This window comes from Lampetra planeri, chromosome 26 (assembly GCF_965212315.1).
Source record: "Lampetra planeri chromosome 26, kcLamPlan1.2.h2, whole genome shotgun sequence".
Lineage (NCBI taxonomy): Eukaryota > Metazoa > Chordata > Hyperoartia > Petromyzontiformes > Petromyzontidae > Lampetra > Lampetra planeri.
The window spans coordinates 138,964-157,574 of NC_136132.1; the positions used below are offsets into that span (position 1 = coordinate 138,964).

Sequence of the window (18,611 nt, forward strand, 5' to 3'; positions counted from 1 at the left end):
AGGTCATTGTGGTTGTTGTTAGGAGCCTCTAAAGCTCACTATGGCAAAGCCCACAGTATGCGTCCCAAGTGCCGCTAGGTGAATCAATATCTGACCACAACCTCTTAAAGGCAGGGTTCCTAAGGTTAGGTTTTCTTCTCGTCTGTATTTATCGATTGTGATGAAGCACCTGTGTGATTTTGGCTGAAGTCACCTATTCATGTCGTATAGTATACAGGTGGTCACAGTCTGTCCGCAATTGAAGAGAGTGCCACTCAATCGAGGCTGATCTCACATGAGAGAGCGTGCACTCTGCCTGCTTTGGGAAAATATGCCCCGTGGAGTTTGAAAATGAGGACCAAGTGAAGCCACCTGCTCCAGTACAGTTGTAAATCTGGAGTAATACGGGATCCTCAGAAAACTCTGCACATAGCTCTGGTTAATGTGGACCAGTGTTCTTCACTGCAAGGCCCGCGGACCACTGGCAGCCGCTGGTGGCCTTTAGTGCATTCCACGACAATACACAAATGTGAAAACACCCCATCATGCTGTCAAACCCAATGGTTTAAGATGTGTGGCGGACCTCAAACTGATGATGTCTTATTGGCTAAAGTGGCCCCCTCTGAAAATTAGTGAAAAACACTGATGTAGATAATACATGCTGGCGAAGTAAAACTTTTTAACTTGACTTTTAACTGTTCACTCAATGTGCATTGCACATGATACAGTTTGCCCTCTTGGGCTGAGGATTTTAGTGACTGTGCCTCTCGTGCTATACCATTAACAACGTGCAACAGTTCCCGTTCAATCCACTGCTGGCTGGGTGAAGGCCGCCCTATGCTGTATCAGTCATGTAGATTGTTTGACCATTGCTTGATCATGCTGGTCAGTGCTGGTTGGTAAAGGAGGCGATGGTCCAGAATTGGTTTAAATATCACTTGCCACTAATGTCAGCCATCACTAGAAATGTAACTTTTGTTACCGGGTATTGTATTTGTGTAATGGGTTTTACGGAGGCACACACTGGGAGGCAACACGTTTATTCTAACACCCCGACAGGGTAACTGCATAAACGTACGGGATAACGACATAGGTGGTGACTACCACGAGTAACTCAGACCACAACGAGGTAACTACATAACTGGGTCAGTCAGTAATGCACTGCCTGACACTCGAAGCCGCGTGTAATGACCGAAGACCGAAGAGACGTAGCGCGGCGGGTTGATTCCAGAAGACAGCCACGATTGTTCTCGGGACCTCCCTTTGATGCTCCCGAGTGTGGCCTCGCTCCGCCGAGCACCACGTATCCCTCAAGCCACCCTTTGGGCACCCTCACTACCCTGTCCCGGTCACGTGCCCTCTTGCGTTCATCCAGACTGTCACGTTATTACTTGCCCTCACTCTGACCGTCACCAGAAACATGCCCCCTAGGGCCCGCTCCCATGGCATACCCACTCTGGTGCCAGAGAGAGTCTCAAGATGCACAGTTCCACTCTTGTGACAGTAGCTGGCGCTAACCGCCATAGTGACTCCATTTACCTCATTATATGTGTGGTGTGGTAAAATACGCGGTGCGCACTGCTGGCCGAGGGCAACCGATGGCAGGCAGGTGCACGTGTGCAACGTAAGGTCGCACGAGCAAACCTCCCCCTCATTAACGGGAGAATCTGTTGCAGACGGGGTAGGCCGGGGGTTGTACACTGGCACCGGAGGTGTCGCCTTGGAGACGTATGATAAGGGGTGAATGATGGCCTGACAGGCGCCAACCTGTCTGGCCCTAAAGAGACACAAGGGAGGAGCTGGATAATTGGGAGAAGGATATAAGGGGGTGCGTGAGAGAAGAGCGGGAGTTCGGGTTGCTGGGACCAAGGTGAAGACATCTCGCCACTGCTGCTCAAGCCAGGGACGGGCCTCAACCCTCATGAGTCGCCGGGCGGGTGATGGTTGAGCCACCTGCCCGAATCGGATGAGTGAGTGGGTCTGAGGGAGAGCAGCTGTGTGCAAGCTCTGTGTGAGCGAATCCTCTGTGTGAGCGAAGCCTCTGTGTGAGCGAAGCTGGGTGCAAGCCTCTGTGTGACCGCAGCTGTGTGCAAGCCCTGCGTGGGCTGCCGTCTGTGTGCGGAGCTGTGTGTGCGGAGCTGCTAAGAGGAAGAGCTGCCGCAGGCAGGTCAGCGAGGTGTAAAGTTGATGGGAGAAGCATTTACACCATTGGTACCTCATTTGCCAGTAAAAAATATGATAATTGGTTGTTTATCCTTTTATCTGGCAACAAAACTGACACCTTTTTTACGAGGAGTCATGTTTGCATAGACCACAATACCTGCAGTCATAATGCAAACAAAAAACATAACTCTGATAATGTATGCACTGTCCTTGAAGTTGATTGGTCCACACCCGAGACAGCTTTCCTTAGAACCTAGTCTCACATGGGTTGGACCAGATGAAGCCAAAAGGCGCACAACTCAAAGACAATGCACCATTAGAGTATGAGAGCTCGGGGTAAGCATTTACACCATTGGTACCTCATTTGCCAGTAAAAAATATGATAATTGGTTGTTTACCCTTTTATCTGGCAACAAAACTGACACCTTTTTTTACGAGGAGTCATGTTTGCATAGACCACAATACCTGCAGTCATAATGCAAACAAAAAACATAACTCTGATAATGTATGCACTGTCCTTGAAGTTGATTGGTCCACACCCGAGACAGCTTTCCTTAGAGCCTAGTCTCACATGGGTTGGACCAGATGAAGCCAAAAGGCGCACAACTCAAAGACAATGCACCATTAGAGTATGAGAGCTCGGGGTAAGCATTTACACCATTGGTACCTCATTTGCCAGTAAAAAACATGATAATTGGTTGTTTACCCTTTTATCTGGCAACAAAACTGAAACCTTTTTTACGAGGAGTCATGTTTGCATAGACCACAATACCTGCAGTCATAATGCAAACAAAAAACATAACTCTGATAATGTATGTACTGTCCTTGAAGTACTGGCAAATGAGGTACCAATGGTGTAAATGCTTACCCCGAGCTCTCATACTCTAATGGTGCATTGTCTTTGAGTTGTGCGCCATTTGGCTTCATCTGGTCCAACCCATGTGAGACTAGGCTCTAAGGAAAGCTGTCTCGGGTGTGGACCAATCAACTTCAAGGACAGTGCATACATTATCAGAGGTATGTCACCTGTTTGAGCAGATGATGGCCATGTCGACCACCGGTCTTCCAGGGCGCGCTTCCCGCCACTGTCGGGTCCGAGGCATCGCCATTTCAGAGGCTACAACTAGGCTCTGCGCGTCCTTCATTTTACGCGATCGGCCCGCACCGCAGCAGCAGCTTCCGCCTCAAGCTGGAGGACGCCTCCAGGCTTCGACGACTGCAGCCGGTATGCTAGTTCATAGCTGGAGGGCGATTGGACGGCCTTTCATCGTCGGTTCGAGGCTGCCTACATCTCGGTGGGATGGGCGCCCAGCAAAGCGCTCCGAGCTCTTCCCACGGCCCTCGACGACGACTCGCTTGCCGCCTTCTTCACCATCCCTGAGGCGGATAGAGCGACCCTCACATGCGCCTACACTGAGATGTCCGCTATCTACGACCCCCCGTCTAATGTGCATGGAAGATTCCGCCTGCGACGAAGGGGTGAGAACGAGATGCCGTTGGCGTTTTGTAGAGCTCTCCTCACTCTGGGGGCACGCGGCTTTTCTGAAAATGGACAGCCAAGTGCTGGACTCTTTCACCTTGGAGCGACTTCTCTCCGTGGCTCGGGAGTTGGGGGTCACCCTCGTGGTGACGGAGTATGACAACCTTACCTCCCTGCAAGTGGCCCGCGGCATCCAGACACACCTCGACCTCAACGACTATCCGGCGGTGGCGGTCAGCGCATCGGGGCCAGATGCGGACGCACTCGGGGGTGCCTCCTTTGACCGTGGGTTGGAGGAGAGGGGTGCTGCACAGCGCCCGCAAGTGCGGGAATGGCGCCCCAGGCTGCGCCAACCAGCCGGGTGCCCCTACCGTACCTGCTACAAATGCGGCTGTGCGGGACACATCGCCATCGACTGCCGCTGCAGGACCAGAGGGTTCCTGCCACATCCATCCTACGGCTCCGACTCCTCTTCCCGCGACGTACAGGCGAGTCAGACACACGGCCATCCTTGTCCCATAGGTCGCGTGCGGCCTCAGTCTGTAACATCTCATCCCGTCGCGAATTGTACACGGGGTGCACGTTTGTTCATGTGTGGCCACGCGGCGCCAATCAGTGGGACACGTTGGCTCATCGTGTTGTGTGCGCCGCGGCAGGTTCTTCAACAATTGAGGGGCTGATTCAGGGGATTCGAGTTTGGTTGTTGGTTGACACGGGGGCCGTTGCGACTATGGTTTCTGAGGCTGTGTTCCACACGTTGCCTTTGTCATCCGATCCTCTTGCCCCTGTGGAGGAGGCTTGTGTTGCGGCTAACGGGGGGAGCATGGGTATTCTGGGGCAAATATCGGCCACTGTTCAAATTGGGGAGATCCTTTTGGAGGGTACAATTTTGGTGTCACATACGTTGGCCTTGCTCTGTTTGTTGGGCACCGATTTTCTGAGGAGGATGCCCTTGAAAATCCTAATCGACCAGGGATGCATTGAATTACCATCAGGGCAGCGGTTGCAGTTCCTACAATCCCCCGGTCGATGGCCGTTGCAGAACACCGTCGTTCACGCGATGGCTAGCCAAACCGTTAAAGTACCTGTGGGTTCAAATGCTCATGCCGCTGCGGTTGCGCAGAGAGTTGCCTTCACCCGGACCGGAGGAGGGGATCCTAATAACCCCGTCTAATGTTGTCTCGTGGTCCCCTTTGTTAGTGGGGGTTATGACGGTTGTGTCCACCGTGCAGACGCCGTTTCTGCAAGTGTTAAATGCGGGACACGCGCCGGTTGTGATTAAAGCGGGCATGGTCCTTGCACACGCTTCAGCAGCCCGTTGTCTTGATGATGCGGGGCCAGCTCAATTGGTTGCAGGAAACGTTGGTGAAGCTGATGAGCTGAATTCCGCGTGGTTGGAATCCCTGTGCTCTGAGAACCCTGCACTTACAGTAGTGCAGCGAGCTCAGCTACGCCGGCTTTTGAACGATTTTTCAGATGTTTTTAGCACTGGCAAATTTTATATTGGGCGCAATTCTCTCCTCCATCATCACATTAACACGGGTGATGCATCCCCAATTCGAATTAATTCACATTGACTCAGCCCCGCTGAGAAGAAACAGGTGTGTCTGGCTGTTGACGAGATGCTGGCAGCAGATATTATTGCTCTGTCGAACAGCCCGTGGGGAACGCCCATTGTCCTAGTAAAGCAGCGTGATGGAAATTTTAGATTTTGCGTTGATTTTCGCAAATGAAATAAGATATCTATGGCAGATGCATACCCCCTGCCTCATATGGACGACTCGCTCGATGCATTGTCGGGGGCGAAATTCTTTTCAACACTCAATTTATTGTCTGGATTTTGGCAATTGCCCCTCGACGACAAGTCGAAACCAAAAACCGCTTTTCGTACACCCCAAGGCCTTTATCACTTCAATTGCCTTCCAATGGGATTGAATTCAGCACCGGCCACCTTTCAGCAGTTGATGGAGTTGGTCAGGGTAGGAATTTCTCCTCAAAATTGCTCCAGGAGGTGTGCGAGTCCTTGGGCATGCAAAAAATACGCACCTCACCGTATTATCCGCAAACTGACGGGATGGTTGAGCAGTTGCATAGAACCCTCACCGCTATGCTATGCCAGAAAGTGACTGAGGGACAGTCGGATTGGGATCTGCACATCCCAGGGGTCCTTGCGGCTTACAGACTCGCGCTCCCCATGCCTCAACGGGGTTCTCACTGTTTTATTTGATGTATGGGAGGGAGCTCGAACCCCCTGAGCAAGTTCAGTTGGGATTGAGCCCCCCGCGAAAAGTTTCGGCAGTGCCTGACTCCATGTTGAAAACGCTGGAGCAGCTGCGGTTGGGCCGCGAAGCCACTAGGGGCAACTCGGCCCGCAGACAGGCCTGTAACGAGCGGCTAAGGGGTCAAAAAGGGCCAAGAATACCGTGGCAAGTGGGGGACAAGGCTTGGCTACATTGCCCCCAGGTGCCTGTGGGCACGTCCTCGAAACTGTACCATCCCTGACACGGACCCGTCGAGGTCATTGAGGTTCGGCGGCCACAGTGTGTGCGTATCCGATTGGGCCAGCGGCACTGGTTTGTGCATCCTTCACAATAAAAACATATGTTCCGTCCGGTCCGGTCGATTCATCCCTACATCCCTGCCCGCCGGTGTCTAATGCACCCGGTGCGCCGACCGCCACACCTAAAGTAACAGGTCATGAGGAGGAATGTTCTGTACCGCCTACAGGGCCAGAGGACCTAAGGACCATGGACGGAGCGTTGCAGACTCCCTCAACGGACCACTCGCACTCGGAGACAGGCCTGCTGCACATACTCGTTCACGACGCATCGTTTTTAGTGAATTCTCCATTCCCTTGTTCTTGTTATTGTTCATGGTCACTGCTTATGATTTTCTTGTAGTTATGGGTCGGTCACTAGTCACAATAGAGTTGTGTTAGGGGTTGTCATGTTGCATGCACCCAGGTTATATATAATTACAGCCGGGATAGCTGCGTTTTTATTCGTGGGGGGGGATGATGTCGTAAGTTCGCACGAGCAAACCTCCACCTCATTAACGGGAGAATCTGTTGCAGATGGGTTCGGCCCGGGGTTTACGCTGGCACCGGAGGTGTCGCCTTGGAGACGTGCGATAAGGGGTGATTGAGGGCCTGTCTTATATTCTGCCCAAGCCCACTTTTTTTCTTTCAGCCGATTTGTTTTTACTTACTCGACTTTTTAGCAATATATTTTAATACTTTATCAAAACAGCATCAAATTTTATGACATCCCTCCCTAAATGTCAACACGTCCTGTTATGTTTTTGTTGTTGTTAAACTGACAATGATTTGGCTGTGACGCTGGCTCGGATTGTCACTGTGGAACTCTGATTAGTGTGAAACATCCTGTCCCGTTCTGCACTATCTAAAATTGTGAAAAACTCCCTATTCCAAGAAAAGCAATCATTATTTCTTACACGGTTCAATATCAGAAAAGTTTCCAAATAAAATATTACTGGCTCGACTGTGTTTTGTTTCGCTTAGTGTAATATGAGCCTGTAAAGTTTGATCTCCTAAGGTATTTAAGTGGGGACATGCTAAAGCACAGGTCAATCAATGTGACTCAAGTGGACGATTAAACATCATGCAACAGATTTAATCATTCAGCTGCAAGATTTTCCATGCTTTAAATAGTTTTCCCCATAAAAGTAGATCACAGTCCTTTGTCCTTCCACTGCTGGATGAGATACTCTCCATACTGTCAGCCATGCAGTGCTATTTGAGCATATTTCACCACGCTGGTTAGTATTGGTTGATGAAGGTTGGTGAAGGTTACTTGAGCCTCATAAATGTAGACTAAGGCTCCTATATTTTACATGGGTAACCAGAGTACTTTTTATGCAGACCTGAGATATTTTCTGTAACTTTGTTACAGCAAATATGTAAAAAAGTTAAGTAGTTAAAGTTAAGTACACAAAAAAAATCGTTCCATGTAGTTGACATGAGATGAAGCCTGGAGAATTTGTAAAAAATTATTGACATAATTAACTATATTAATTGTTTTAATGAGATGCAATGTAATGCAATTACAGCAATATTTACACCCAGGTTCTGAGTGACGGTCATCCTGGACTGCTTCCAATTGCTCTCTCGACTCCCAATCCAATTCCGGATCAGTTTCAAGATCACACTCAGTCTTCAAGATCCACTGTGGACTCATGCCTGTCTACCTTTCGACTTGCATTTTACTCCACTCCCCTCCACACAACTCTCCAGCAGCCAAAGGTTTCTGTCGAGGCCCTCAGTCAAGCTTCAATCGGTGGGATGGTGCTTATACTCCTCTCCTGCCCGGTGGTGAGATGTTAACTACCTTGCTTGGCATGCAGGAGGTGGTAGATTCGATGCTGACCCTAACACCTGTATATTTGGAGTTTGCATGTTATGTCATGGTCGCGTCAATTTTTCTCCAGGTCCTCCGGTTTTTCCCTCCACATTTAAAATAAAAATACGTTTCGCGTATTTGACTGATATATATTTCCATATGATGAGCCACTTCGTTGAGCTATCATTTGTGGCAAGGTTGCTCCTGAGAAAAGCTATATAGCTCAGTGGGCCTTACCTGATTAAATAAAAAAAATAGTTTCGTTTAAAATACCTGCAACTCCCTTCTCTGAGCAATCCATGCTGTCCAAGTCCAAGCTCAAGATCTTCATTGTCCAGCTGCACATAACGGATTGCCTCTCTCCTTATATATGAAACATATGCCCACTGTTTCTGTACAGAATCTTAAAATGCGGTCGCATTTAGATGCTATATAAATCCACATTGTGTTTCCTTATCTTGCTCATACCTCTGCTCCGAATGTCTTGACAAGATGTCTGAAGAAGTCATCAAGCTCCTTGCCTTCGATATAGCCATTGTCTGGGAAGACAGCGACATTTATAGTTTAACATATGAACAATCGATTCCGTTTCTTGGCGCAAGAGTAATTGATAGTGGAAAAACAAATGAAACTTCTTTTGGAAGGATGAGATGAACAACAGCTGTCTCCCGAGAGGATAAGATAATCTTGGCTTTAAAACCCCACAGTGGTGGTGTTAATCTTAATACCTTATGATTAGTAGTGGTGACACAATGTTAAGCACACTGCACCTCACCGCATTGTGCACATAGCCATGGCTAACATCAGGAGCGAGTGATATCTGAACTGGTCCTGGCCTTCACCCCAGCGTGGTGAAAGCATGGTACAAAAAAAAACACCCAGACGTGGGCCGTGCATGCTAATGTCACATGCTAGTTAATGGAGTGAACAAAACGGTGAAAACGAGACCAAAGCGAATAAAAACTTTACTCGAACCGTGATCACAATCATAGCAATCACATATCTGTTTGTGATGGGAAGGTGAGGGGAAGGTGCAGAGAGCGGGGGCCTGTGGGTTGTCTTGGTATGGTCTGGGACTGTTGTTGCTATTATTTTACTGCCTTTTCCAAACTTGGGAATTGATGCAATTAGAACGTATATATCTTCTTGGTTCTTTCGGTAAAGTCACGTAGAAGGGAAGTAATAAAATAATAAAAATAAAACAATAAAATTATTCTCACGACGTTTCGGCCACAACGCAAGCAGCCGTCCGAAGGAACCAAGAAGATGAATCCCTGCAGTCACGAAAGCTTTAAATCAAAATTTAGAACGTATATACTTTCTTTATTTGTTTAAGGTGCGCCACGGTGGTGTGCCGTTATCTTTCTCGCATGGTATGCAGGAGGGTGTGGGTTCGATCCCGACCCTGACGCCTGTATATTTGCAGTTTGCATGTTCTCCTCGTGGACACATTGATTTTTTTCTCCGGGTCCTCGGGTTTTTCCCTCCACATTTAGAAACATGCATTGAGATTATTTTGCTGCTATAAATATCCAAATGATAAACCACCTTGTTGAGCTATCATTTGGGGCCAAGTCGCTTCTGAAAAATAAGTGAATACCTCCATGAACTTTGCCTGTATGTGTTTGGGGGATTTGTTTACCTTTCTTGTACTTCGCACTACTATCGTGCTTTTGTATTGTTTGTTGTTATAACGTTCTTACCCGCCCCTACTGGACTTCTGTAAAAAAATAGCTTAATAGCTCATCGAATTCCTCCAGTATAAATAAATATTCTGATTATGTGAATCGCTGCATGTGTAATACTGCATATTTAATAGAAGCAATTCCCACATGCATGTGGCGCAGCACATCCAGTACACATCTCACTGTGACTGTGGCCACGATCAGCATACTGCAATACATAGAGTGAGAAATTAAGCCCTGGTAATATATACGGCCGAGCTGAAATTACAGAGAAATGTTATCGTCTTCATCGCAATTATTAATCTCACGTCATTCTTCGACAAATCGGTATCGGAACGCGAGAATCGATCCCCACACGTGGGTGACATGATCGTGCACGGGCACGTGTCAGTAAAGCTGCGCAGGGTGGCACACGCGGGATCCGGCTTCATGTGAACGCCACCCTGTTATGCCCGCCGCCGTCTACTTGTGTAAACGATCTCAATGTTTCGTGTTCATGAATATCTATAGTCTGTGGTCAGGTCAACGGCATGCGCGGACGCGGAGTGGTCACAACAACGCACAGCAGCTACGATTGTAATTCCGCATTAAGTTAATAATGTACAGTTCTTTGCTCGATGAGGGGCTCCCCACACTGTGTCGGTCAAGGAGCCGCATTCGTTTTGACCATACTTGACCATGTTGGTCTGTGCCGGTTGGTGAACGTTGTGGTGGGAGATGGCGGTGGGCAAAGTCATTTCAGATTTGGCCAGGGTTTGAATGGTGTGCACGCTTCGGTTTGTAGCGCAGTGTGTCAAACACTGCGCCACCACTCCTCCACGTGTGCATGGTATACGTGGTCATCACTTTATAACAACAGTGCCCTTGAGACTATGATTATGTAGGCAGGCGTGGTGGGGGGGGGGGCTTAGATATTACTTGCCACTGATGTTAGCCTGGGCTCGAACTTAGGTGGCCGCTTTTTAGACCATGGTTTCCCTAGGTTTGTGAATGACCAAGGCTCCTAGAGCCACACTTATGCAACTCTAAGATCATTAGAAAAAAAATTACGCATTTGTCAACAACAGTACCATAAAATGACAAATACATAATGCTTTGTGTGCTATGGAAAAAGGGGCATTGCCTGATTAATAGGCGCCTATTACATATATATGTGTTTCCTTTAAGATAGTGTGATTGACGAATGTGTTGAGTTTGTGTTATTTTTGCTTTGTGCACTACTGCCAATGCAGTATCATACATTTTGTAGAATTATTAGGATTCATTGTTAATATCTGAAGCATCCTGAGCGAAAACAATGCTCCCTTTTGATTCTTAGGAGTTACATAATAATTATCGGGCCTCATATAGCCACACTAAGTCACCCCTATGATTATGAGGATTCAGTGTCGATCCCAAATGCTCGGATTAGGATATGTTTATGATCGTTCGGGATTCACTGACAATGCCCGAGGCTCGCAGTCAATTTCGAAAGTGCCACAGGCGCTAATTAACCACAACCACAACAAAACCACGCCACCCATGCCACTGACTTTAATATGAACTTCGCTACACGACTCGCTGTGTAGTGTATGTATGTATAACTTATTTCGCACCGTGCATAACCAACCGTGCTGATCGGAGGTGCGCCAGAGCGGAAGCAGAGCATTTTCCCGACCTTGGTCGGTCTAAATTGAACAATTGAACCTTATGGCGGTACCCCGGGGTACCATAGTACCCCGGCTCTCGCATAATGTCCGTGATGCAGTCACTGTTAGTCTGTTAATGATCGGCAATGCGGCAATCGACTCATCTCGACGAGCTGTACACGATGCACCACTACGGTGCGTACACGCGTTCAGGGTTTCAGCGCAATCGTCCTCGCTGCGTTTAAACATCGTAGAGTGTGGCGCCGATTTCGGATTGATTGGTACCCCAGTCGCGGAGTTAAGTACATCCCTGGAAAAAATAGTGTCCCAGAAATAAAGTATTTAATTACCTCGGCCATGTTGTATTATGCGGTACCCCATGCTACCGCCATAAGGATCAATTCCCGTCAGCCAATCTACGGAATGTCCCTGCCCAGGTGTTATGGTGGCGGTGGTGGTGGCGCTTACCCTGCCACATGCCCGTCCCTGGACGCTCGGTATACACTGTACATCACCAGTGGTCGAGTTGTCAGAACTGAGTAATTGTGTTCACCGCTTTTCTTAAGATAAAGGGATTTTCACCTTAAAACCAGGGTTTAATTCAACATCGTACATACATATTTCACACGAATAGATGCATTTGATGAGGCGGGCGTCAATGGCACGTAATAATCATCATAGTCATCTGTAATTTTCTATCAACTGCTGGATGAAGGCTTATCCAAGCGGTCGTACTTAAACAATAATAATACATCTCATCCGTTTGTCAATCCACTGCTGAATTAAGGCCTCACCCCACGCGGTGTCGGTCAATGGGAGTTGCTTGACCATACTTCACCACGCTGGTCAGTAAAGGTTGGCGAGTGTCGGCGCATGGGTGGGGTGGGGACTGGCTGGAGATTCGGTCCAGATACCACTCGCCGCTGGCGTGTTAGCCCTTGGCCGTGGCCGGGATCACAACTCGATTGGCCCCTGGTTCCGAGCGAGGTGAGCTAACCACTGCGCCACTGCTCCCCTCCCGACTCCCCGAATGAATAAAACACTACGCAGTGGCGTGACCACAATTGCGCAATTCGGGATGCAAACGTGGATTTACGGCGCAAACGCGCAGGTTGTATGCAATGACTGCTGCATCTTTCGAGAGCAGTTATCGCTGTTTCAACTCAAACAAGTGGCCTCTGCCAATGTGTGTTCACAATGTTTTTTCACGCGTTATTGTTCCTGCTTGCCGCCCTTTAAGGACTGAACGATGCTCGAATAATTTACTAGGCGCGAGTCTTTCTTCAATAGCCTATTGAAGAAAGACTCGCGCTTAGTAACTTAAAACCATCGCCTATTGACAATAGGCGATGGTTTTAAGTTTCTTAACAATTCCACGTCACCTGCTTATGATATTCGGTTTTCAAATAAGCGTATATTAATTTGCGGTAACTTAACAAAAAATTAACAACTACAACAATGACAAAATCCACTCGCCGTTCCAGCGAATCGACTGCTGGATTAATGAAGTGTATTTATCAGCGTGGTAAAGTATGGTCAATTACCACACACACACACACACCGAGTGGTGTGAGCAGTCAACCGCCGCCATGGATACGGAGAGGTATGGCAACGCGTGTCTCTACTTGTAAACGGCAATTAATAATTAATATAGCTACATATAATTGGACACCTTTAGAGATGCCCATTTCATGTCTGACGTTAGCCTACATTGTATTATTCCAAATAATACAGCGACAATCAAAATGTAAAGCACTTATACAGAAAGGCATTACGGAGTCTCGAAATAGTTTTTCTCCCTGCATGGGGATGTTTGGCCAATTTCTTTGCGCCGAGTGTCTTGCGTGTAGGGTTGAATGGAATACCCGAAGAAAACACACGCATGCGAGGGTATAACACTCAAAGGTCTGCACAAAGCCTACTACTGCACCTTCCCGAGCACCTTAGCTCAGCCGATTTTGGGGGGGGGGGGGGGATTTCACAAATCAGCCTGTTCCACCAACCCTTTGCTTCCACAGGTCAGCGCTTGTGCGCTTGTATATCGTATAAAGCCCGGCTAACAATGCCACACGCGCGCGCGTTCGCCAATTACGAAACCGGAATTGTCCGTCACTATTTAACGCGCATACGAGTCAACATTTCAGACAACTGTCCTCCATCAACGCCGTAAAACAACTCTGAGAATATGTAGGCGACGTTGAAGTGTAAAATCGGCACATTAAGTCTGATAACCGCGCAATAAAGTGGAACTTACGTTCTCACAACCAGTACCACCCAAACCATCACATACATTCACACCACCAGCGCCACTACTCCCACGAATGGTAAAGCGAAAAACAATGTGGGTGCGTGCACATGTTCGTGTATGGATGGATGGGCTTTGAGCCCAATCAACACTCACTGTCGGCGTCAAAGCGATTCCAAATCTCGAGGAATTTTTGCGCACTGATGTCTCCGAAGTCAAAATTCGCCATTCCTCCGTAATAGTGGCGCAGAGAGAGAGGAGATCACCTGCAGGTGCCTTTGCTGGGTACACCTGGTAGATGAGTCACTTGATGGATGTGTAGTGGTAGTTAGTGATGGTGACCTTCTCTGGAACTGCTAGCACACCTCAGCACGTCTTATATATATGTGGAGAGACACACACGCACACTGAGCTTGTAGTGCCTGTAGCGCAGAGCCCACTTGAGAGATCAGCGGCACATCTGCGCATGTGTCGCACAAAAGCTGGGGTTCTCAGCTAGGAGATGGAGAGCGGGTGGGGGGGGGACTTTTGGGATTATGGTGGGGGTAAGGAGTGAAAGGCCCTCATCACAACGACCCCCCCCCCCCCGGCTATTCTCCACCCCCCCAACCACCTCCCTCGCCACGCGATCATTCCCACCCACATCTCATTGAGCCATATGCTTTGCAGTGCGGGCCCTACTGTATTATTAACGAGGGATAATCTTCTCCCCGAATGCAGGAATGGGTATAGGGTCGTGCTTAGCCATTCATTGCCATTTGGAAGAGGTCACCAGAGGTGGCGGGTGCTGTTGTAATTTTTAGAGACGGACAAGATGCGTGCTAATTTTACAACGCCAAATAATGAAGTTACGGAATGTCCTGGTTTAGCCGGGACAGTTCTTGTGGTTACTGAAAGGCTCTGCCGGTGTGCCCCATGAAGCTACCGTGAAAGTTGGAATTTTCTCTCCTGGTTTACAAATCTTTTGGCGGCATGCTCGACTCAAGAAGCGGGCACAGGGCAGTGTTCTATAAAGAGTGGGCGGGGCTACCTGAGCAGTGGGCGGGGCTACTTGAGCGGCGATAACGTCAGAGAGAGGGAGAGCCCCCCCCCCCCTGGGACTGGTTGAGCCTTCCAGACATGGGAAAATCATGTTTGCCATTTAGACATTAGATACAACTAAAGCGACATATACATTAGGAAAAATACGCAGGTTAAAGGTGACATATTGGGATTGGGCAGGACACCATATGAGGGATGATGGCCTATGGTAAGAGAAACGACGGAGTGGAAAGCCAAAGGAGAGAACACGTCAGGCAGGACGCCCACCGTGGAACGATGACATACGCCGATTTGCAAGAGCTCGATGGACTGTTCCATCACGGGACAGTGAGATATGGCGACGGCTTAAGGATGTCTACATCCACCAGTGGATATATCGTGGCTGTGTACATTCCACCAAGAAATGCCCCTTGGGGAAAAAGAAGCGTTAACTCGAGAGCGAGCGCAGCCCGTATTAGCGCCCAGCAGCAGCCGATGTCAACACACGCTCCAATTAGCGCTTAGACGTGAGGGCTGCTGCACAGAGGGATGTTATGCTTGTGCGTGTAGTCAGTGAGGTCAAAGGTGTCTCGCTCACGTCCGTTGTCGGTGGTGGAACTGCCGTATACCCACGTCCATGGCAATGCTGGACGAGGGCCTCCTCACGCCAGACGTGAGGAAACCATTGTTGGCCATTATTCACGATAAGCTGGTGAGTGTGGGTTAGTGAATGCGGGGAGCATAGATGCTGGTGCTAATAACTAAAGTACAGCAATGTATTGCTGCGCTGTTCTACAGCTTTAAATACACCCGGTGTTATGCACAAGTGTAGTCCATCCAAGCACTGCAGGCTAAAATGTGCTTAGCTTCGAGATTGGGCCCATTCGGGGTGATTTTGTCATAACCGTATTTCCATGGCAGTAACAATTAAATCCTTCTAAAAAATATATCGCTGTAGGCCTCCCACAAAGTGGTACTGATTTTAATCGACCTCGGATTTGAACTCGCAACCTTCCAATTGAGCACGGAGCACACTTGCATGGGCAGGTGATAACAGCCGCATTTTTTTCTATTCCCTGCTCTATTGATTTACAGCAAGTGTGTGTGTGTGAGTGTGTGCGTTTGCCCCGCTACAAATTAAATGCGATTTTCGCATTCAATATCTCATTACATATAGCTCATCCTCCTGCCCCCCATGTCATGTCACTCCGTACGGCTCCGTAAATTGCAAGGGCAGACGATGACAATAGAGGAGCAGTGATAATAATGAAAATGCATTGGATGTTATTAGTAGCACGACATTACTGAATAAATCACCAATTATTATCTATCGTCCATTCATCACATTGTCATCGTGTTTTGTTCGAAAGAATATATATACTCTAAAAACATCATCCGTTAAACATTTTTATTTAGATATATAATCATACAGCATATGACCAAATCGTCCTGAATGTGCACGATTTTGTTCAGATCTCTAAATCCCAGATAGGCGTCTGTCTGGCGAGTTCTAACAAGTGTTATAGGCTGCGACAGTACTAACCTGTGTTATGGGCTGCGGACTACGTTGTAGACAGCCGAGAAGAGTGCAGCAAATTGATTTGTTGTAAATGCACTTCTATGTTCCAACGCCGATGCTCCCCACGGGCACTAACCTGCACGGATCCGAATAGTGAATGGTGGTAAAAAAAATCCCCAACGAATTGCGCGCCGTGTGGAGACCCAAATCCAACAGTGGATTAATAAACAGATTGACCATGTACATCAGAATAAGGGATTTCCACCACGAATAATATCTCTTACTTGTAAGTGTAAGCACTAATTGGAGCATGTGTTGTCATCGGTCCGTTGCTGCGAAGCACTCAAGCGAGTTGATTTTTCTTTTCCGATGTGACACTTGGACGTGGCTTGGTACCATGTTATATAATGTATATATCATCAGCAGCAAAGACCAATCAACTGCTGGATGAAGGCTTCCCAAATCCTTCACCATCTCTCATGGTCATGCATGCGATGTAACGATGCATCCCACAACTACGCACGAGCTGATTTCATCACTGCATCCCAGCAGCGGAAGTTTTCACGGAGCGTGTTTGGCTTTACTTTGGCTGCCCCTGTGTTGTTTGTCTTGACCACCGACCATCATCCCTAATAGCGACGTGCCCTGCCTGAGCCCACTTTTCAGTCAATTTATTGGCTCTATATTGCGGATGTTGTCTGATCCATGTGTTCCTCTTGATGTAAGTCTTTTTCCAAGGATGCGTCTGTTCCTGCCGGGCGGTGGTGGCTACGCAAGTGGCATGTAATCCGTCAATGTGGAGGCACGGGTTGCTGGAACGCACAAATGTTGTGAAACTCCCTTCCAGTGGGCGTTGAGGTGTCATACTTCGGCTTTCCAGAAGGCAGTAGAGCGAAAATGTGTACTTCACCTGTATCGTCAATACGGGATAATGTTTCCCCTTCGCACGCATTGGTTTTCTCCGGGTGCTCCGGTTTCTTCCTCCATTTAAAGAATAATTAATTGGCCGTTAACACCTTAATACATAGAGGATCGCAGAGCTTGGGCAGTTGGCACCAGCTCATTGAGTTCCTGCCTTGTCTGTAGTTCATTGCGCCTCGGAGTCGTTTTCTATGTGAGTGAGCGAATACTGTGCATCGCGTTACAACATGAAATTGTTATAATAGTAAAGGAAGGACCGACAACTAAAAAAAGAAGCCTTCTGTGCTTAATTCGGTTGAATCACGAATTTAAATATCGGGTTAAACGTCATGTGGCAAGCATGAGTCATATTGTAGAATGAATGGGAAAGTGTTGTCCTCTACTGTGTGTGGACCAGGTTAATTGAATGGATCTCAGAGGTAACTGTGATATCTGCTTCCGTGGGCCGCTTTTTGACACTCGGTTTCACTATTCTGAGAGAGATTCGAATGGAAACTTACATCTTGTGGGGCTCACTTGACCCCTGGTATAAAAAAATGTTTTCGCCTCGCTACTCTCGGCACATACAGCTTTCCCTGTCGATTTCATCCCATTTCCACCCTTGACGGTCAGAATTAAATTGCATACGCATTTGCAGCCCATTTCCAATCCAACGCTGAAGACCTTAATGCCAAGCTGTGCGGCGAGAGGCCTTCACACCTCACCACGGTGGTCACTGTGGGTTGGAGGGGAAACACGAACGGTTTAGACATCACACTCTAATGATGCGAGCCGTTCATCGTGCCAAAGTGGCTGGGTTCGTATCAGCAATGCGTGAAACAGTGCGGCACCGCTGCCAAAATCATCAGCTATGGAAACGATACAATTATGAACTAGCATTTCTACTGTAGTGTAAAGATGCATGGATTCATGCAGATTTTTACATGCTCATCATAGATGGACGAATACTGTACATCATCCTCAATCATCCATCCTCATAATCAGTAATCCATTATTATCACCACATCGATGAGAATCAATATTTTTCGATGCATGTGTTGTCTATAATGGATTTAATTGTCCCAGTCACGAGTGGCCACTACAATCTCCAGAATGTTCAAAAATGTTTTTGTCGTGGCTGAATTGCGACGTGTTAATTAAAACTCGTTTCTCTACTCAAGTGGGGTGACGCTCATCCACATTCCTTTGGCGAGGTTCAGTCTATCCATGACGAGCACAGTTTACTCGGTACATATGAAACTACATCAATACGTTAATAAACTAAATTAACGCAGTGTACCTATAGTGCATTAACATTGACGCATGCGGTGCTGTACGGATTAATTATTAGTTGTATTAGTATGAGAGGCGTTACCCCATTATCACCAATAGTAATTACACTTTGCCTAGGAAACCCTGTCTCATGACTTTAAAGGACACATTTCAGCCTTCTTCAAAAACATTTAGTGTTAATACGTTAACGTCCTGGTCGAATCCCGAACATCGCCCATAAAGTCTGCATAGACTGCTCGGGGAAGTGCTTTTAGTGAGCACCTATTAAGGTCAGAGCAATGGACGAGGGAGATAGTGTGGTCAGCATCACGCCTGGCCGCCTTTGTCTTCCCAGTGCTGAT

At 47.8% G+C, this 18,611-nt stretch overlaps 1 protein-coding gene across 1 annotated transcript in view; it reads right to left on the bottom strand.

Annotated features, from left to right (window-relative positions):
* Positions 1 to 14,002, bottom strand: part of LOC144727819 (secretagogin-like) — a 33,207-nt gene extending 19,205 nt beyond the window's left edge. The window contains exons 1-2 of the mRNA XM_078606941.1: positions 13,695 to 14,002; positions 8,449 to 8,519 (exon numbers count right to left, since the gene is read on the bottom strand). Coding sequence (XP_078463067.1) covers positions 8,449 to 8,519; positions 13,695 to 13,767 — 144 coding nt within the window. The 5' untranslated portion in view covers positions 13,768 to 14,002. The remainder of the gene's footprint in view (positions 1 to 8,448; positions 8,520 to 13,694) is intronic.
* Positions 14,003 to 18,611: the final 4,609 nt, after the last annotated feature.